The sequence below is a fragment of the Cucurbita pepo genome, unplaced genomic scaffold (genome assembly GCF_002806865.2).
Source record: "Cucurbita pepo subsp. pepo cultivar mu-cu-16 unplaced genomic scaffold, ASM280686v2 Cp4.1_scaffold000267, whole genome shotgun sequence".
Classification (NCBI taxonomy): domain Eukaryota; kingdom Viridiplantae; phylum Streptophyta; class Magnoliopsida; order Cucurbitales; family Cucurbitaceae; genus Cucurbita; species Cucurbita pepo.
Window position 1 is genome coordinate 81,610 of NW_019646515.1, and position 3,390 is coordinate 84,999.

Below are 3,390 nucleotides of genomic sequence, written 5' to 3' on the forward strand. Positions count from 1 at the left end.
ATACGAAGAGCATTTTGGTGCGGACGAAAGAGAAGAAGGCCTCCATCTTCTTTCCTATATGCTTTCAGACCTTCAAACAATCCCTGTACAAATCATCAAAACCATGCCTTAAAACTCTGTCTGGCATTTCGTCAAACAGGTTGTATGCATAATCAATCATATACATGGAAAATGCCTAAACAATGAATCTCAGCTATCCAATCCTCAAAACTAAACAAAATTTACAGTTTCAGAACCAAACCAAATCAAAACAAGGATCAGAAACTGGAAGTTGAAGATACCTGGCCATAATTTAGAACCCCAGCAGCAGGGCTTAACTCAATGTTCCCATAACGACTCAGCTGACCTCGTTCGAAATTCTCATCTTCAGAGCATTTCATAACATACATGTAATCTGTTGGCAACAGCCCAAATCCAAGGCTATCCCAATCAATATCACGGCTCTCATCATCGCTGAAATCAAACCAAACCCAAATTGAGAGCCAATTTCTCAGTCTTTTAACAACTAATAAGACTCCGGCAAGAATAGGTGGAATTAGAACTACCTGAACGGCGATGACCGGCAAGGCTCCGGCATGGAAGATACAGCCCTAGACGCATCGCCATGGCAGCCGCCTCCAACCTGCAACAATCAAAAGATTCAAAACCACTTGGGTTTAATATAAATCAAAGATTTTCCCCAAATCAAAGCTCTAATTCCTCATAATTTAATCCAAATTTGTGGAGGATTATCCTCCGTTTTTTATTCCTAACATAACATCAGAGTCCCTTTCACTTAGTCATGACCAATAGAATCTTCAAATATAAAATAATCGAGAGTACAGTCAAAAGTGACTCAAGTATGGAATAAGTAGTGTACTTTGATCGAGTACTCCAAAAAAAAGCCAAACCTCAATTAAAATCAGACAAGAATTGTTGAGAATTATTGGAATAAAACAAATTCTGACACAAATTTGCCATGCAAAGAAGTTCAAACAATTAAAAGAAAGTGGTGTCCATTTAAATTGTTGTCTTATTGCAAAGAGTGACTAATGTAACCTATATTGACAACTCTTTTAACTTTTTCGATGATGACAAGTTTACTGAAACTAGAACCTCGTACACTCCAAATTGTCGGTCCTAGTTCAAATTATATTGAAAAATAAAAATTATATTATTTGAAAAAAAAAATCGTTCTATAACCTCACCCTGCCCTACAGACATTTCTTAAGATGATCAAAAATGCATTCTTTGTCTCAGACTTGTAAAAAAGATACAATCAAGATCTAGATCACGGACCCATATGGATGATTCGTTCACGAAAACTCTCGACACAAAAAGAAGAGAGAAGATCATGACGAGATCGATGATACGTACACATAAACATTTCAAGAAAGAATTGTCAAACCTTTGAGAAAGATGAAGAAAGGCAAGAACGAGGCCAAGAAGATGAGGAGAGTAACGAGCGGGGGAAGAGAGCTCTGTGGATCATCATGGTTGATCGATGAAAAGGGTTGCAATGGAGAGTATGCGTTGGGAGATGAGGAAAGAGAGTATTTAAAGGCATTATTCAAACCACACTTGCTTCTAAATCCCTAAAATCCAACATAATTTCTTCAAAATTATGTCAAATTTGAAATTTTTGGATTTTTGGATTTATGCTTTTATGTGGTCGGATACAGTGTATTTATATATATTCATTGATCTCCTGCAAAATCGACATGGTTATTTAGAAATATCGAACATCGATTTATGTACTCTGTCACGTCCCTCTGCATATCGAGCGACAATTTAGTTTCTCTATCACACATTGCTAGCTGGGCTCGTATATCTTTGCGCAACGTCACTGAGGTTTGTCCCAATTCCCTCCTTTTGACGCTTCTTGAGTCCATAAGGGTGTTCCCTCATGGTTTGCGTCAATGACTCATCGCTAGCAAACCATTAGCTTATCTCTCCACACCTCTTGTGGTGTACTCATTATTAGGTCTTTCTGATGTCACTAGCGCTGATACCAGCTATAGGGTCAAGATGTCGAACTTTACATCTCGTGATGGTCTTACAAACTCTTGATCGTACCATGAGTCTAGTTAAGGTACCATAATTCTTGACTTTGTTTCTTAATATTCATAATTGCAGATTCATGAAAGATTCATACACGTGATCATGAGTTGGGTTTCTGAGCCATCTATGCCTAAATCTTGATTCTATGTACCCATGTGATCCCTCACCCTTCCAAGGTGGATTTCTAGAGTGTGGATCATATTCGAGAGCCCAAGTCCATTTCCATATAATACATGTTCATAACTTTTTGAATTTGAGACACTTCCCTACTTGGACCAATCTAGGTCACATGGTCGGTACAAAATCGTATGACTACCAATCTAGATAGTATAATCATAATTGGCACCTTATCAATCAAGGTGAGGGTCGTGAGCTCATGGCATATCGAAAGATAAGGAGGTACAAAGTGGTTTTTGGCATAGGTAGGCTAGGTTCAGTTCTTTCCATGGAGTGATACATTACAAGTCCTTAAGAATCCCAACAGTGTACAATCATACATTATAAATCAATTCCATAGTTATCTGGACTACGAGCAATCGAGTCAGGTTTACTATTAGGGGCTAACTGGGAGCCCCTAATTGTCCTCGTCAAACTACATAAAAGTTTCATGCATGAGCTAATCATCATCAAGTTATAGTTCAACCTACTTTAAACGTATAACTGTGGACCCCTTCCAAACTGTGGACCCCTTACAGCTCATTACAAGTTCTAAAAGGAAACTAACTGTCAAACTCTTTAATAATCCCCTTACAACTCATTACAAGTACACTAAAAGGAAACTAATTGTCAAACTCTTTAATAATCCCAACATTGTATAATCATACATCATAAGTCAATTCTATAGTTATCAGGACTGTACAATCATACATTATAAGTCAATTCTATAGTTATTCACTAGTTTACAATTAGGGTCATTTGGCGAACTCTTAATCGCTCTCATATAACCGCATAAAAATCAAATACATAAATAGTAGAGACATAACACAGTAACCATAACATAAATACCTAGTCAATGTTTCAACTTTATTCGAAATGTGCATCATATTTGTTCATATTGTTAGCGTACTCTTAGATACATCAAATCAACTCATTCCATGCTCAAATCTTGATAATATGTTTCTATGACATGTTTTCAATTCAATTTCAAGTAAAAAGTACGATAACCTTTTACGTTCTTTTTCAAATATAAAATCAACTCAAATTTCTATCGTATCAAAATCTGATTGTTGACCATAACCGTTAGATAGTACGGTCGCTCACGTCGCTGCTGCCTTGATAACATCAGTACTGACACACGCCGGCGTCATCCCTTTTTACTTCTTTTTGGAGAATTTTTTTGTCTCTCACGGG

General features: G+C 37.0%; 1 protein-coding gene across 1 annotated transcript in view; it reads right to left on the reverse strand.

The window, feature by feature from the left end:
- Nucleotides 1-1,510, reverse strand: part of LOC111784718 (branched-chain amino acid aminotransferase 1, mitochondrial-like) — a 4,920-nt gene extending 3,410 nt beyond the window's left edge. The window contains exons 1-4 of the mRNA XM_023665330.1: nt 1,388-1,510; nt 546-622; nt 282-453; nt 1-83 (exon numbers count right to left, since the gene is read on the reverse strand). The exon at nt 1-83 is cut by the window's left edge and continues 94 nt beyond it. Of these exons, the coding sequence (XP_023521098.1) occupies nt 1-83; nt 282-453; nt 546-622; nt 1,388-1,474 (419 nt within the window). The 5' untranslated portion in view covers nt 1,475-1,510. The remainder of the gene's footprint in view (nt 84-281; nt 454-545; nt 623-1,387) is intronic.
- Between the last annotated feature and the right edge of the window lie 1,880 nt (nt 1,511-3,390).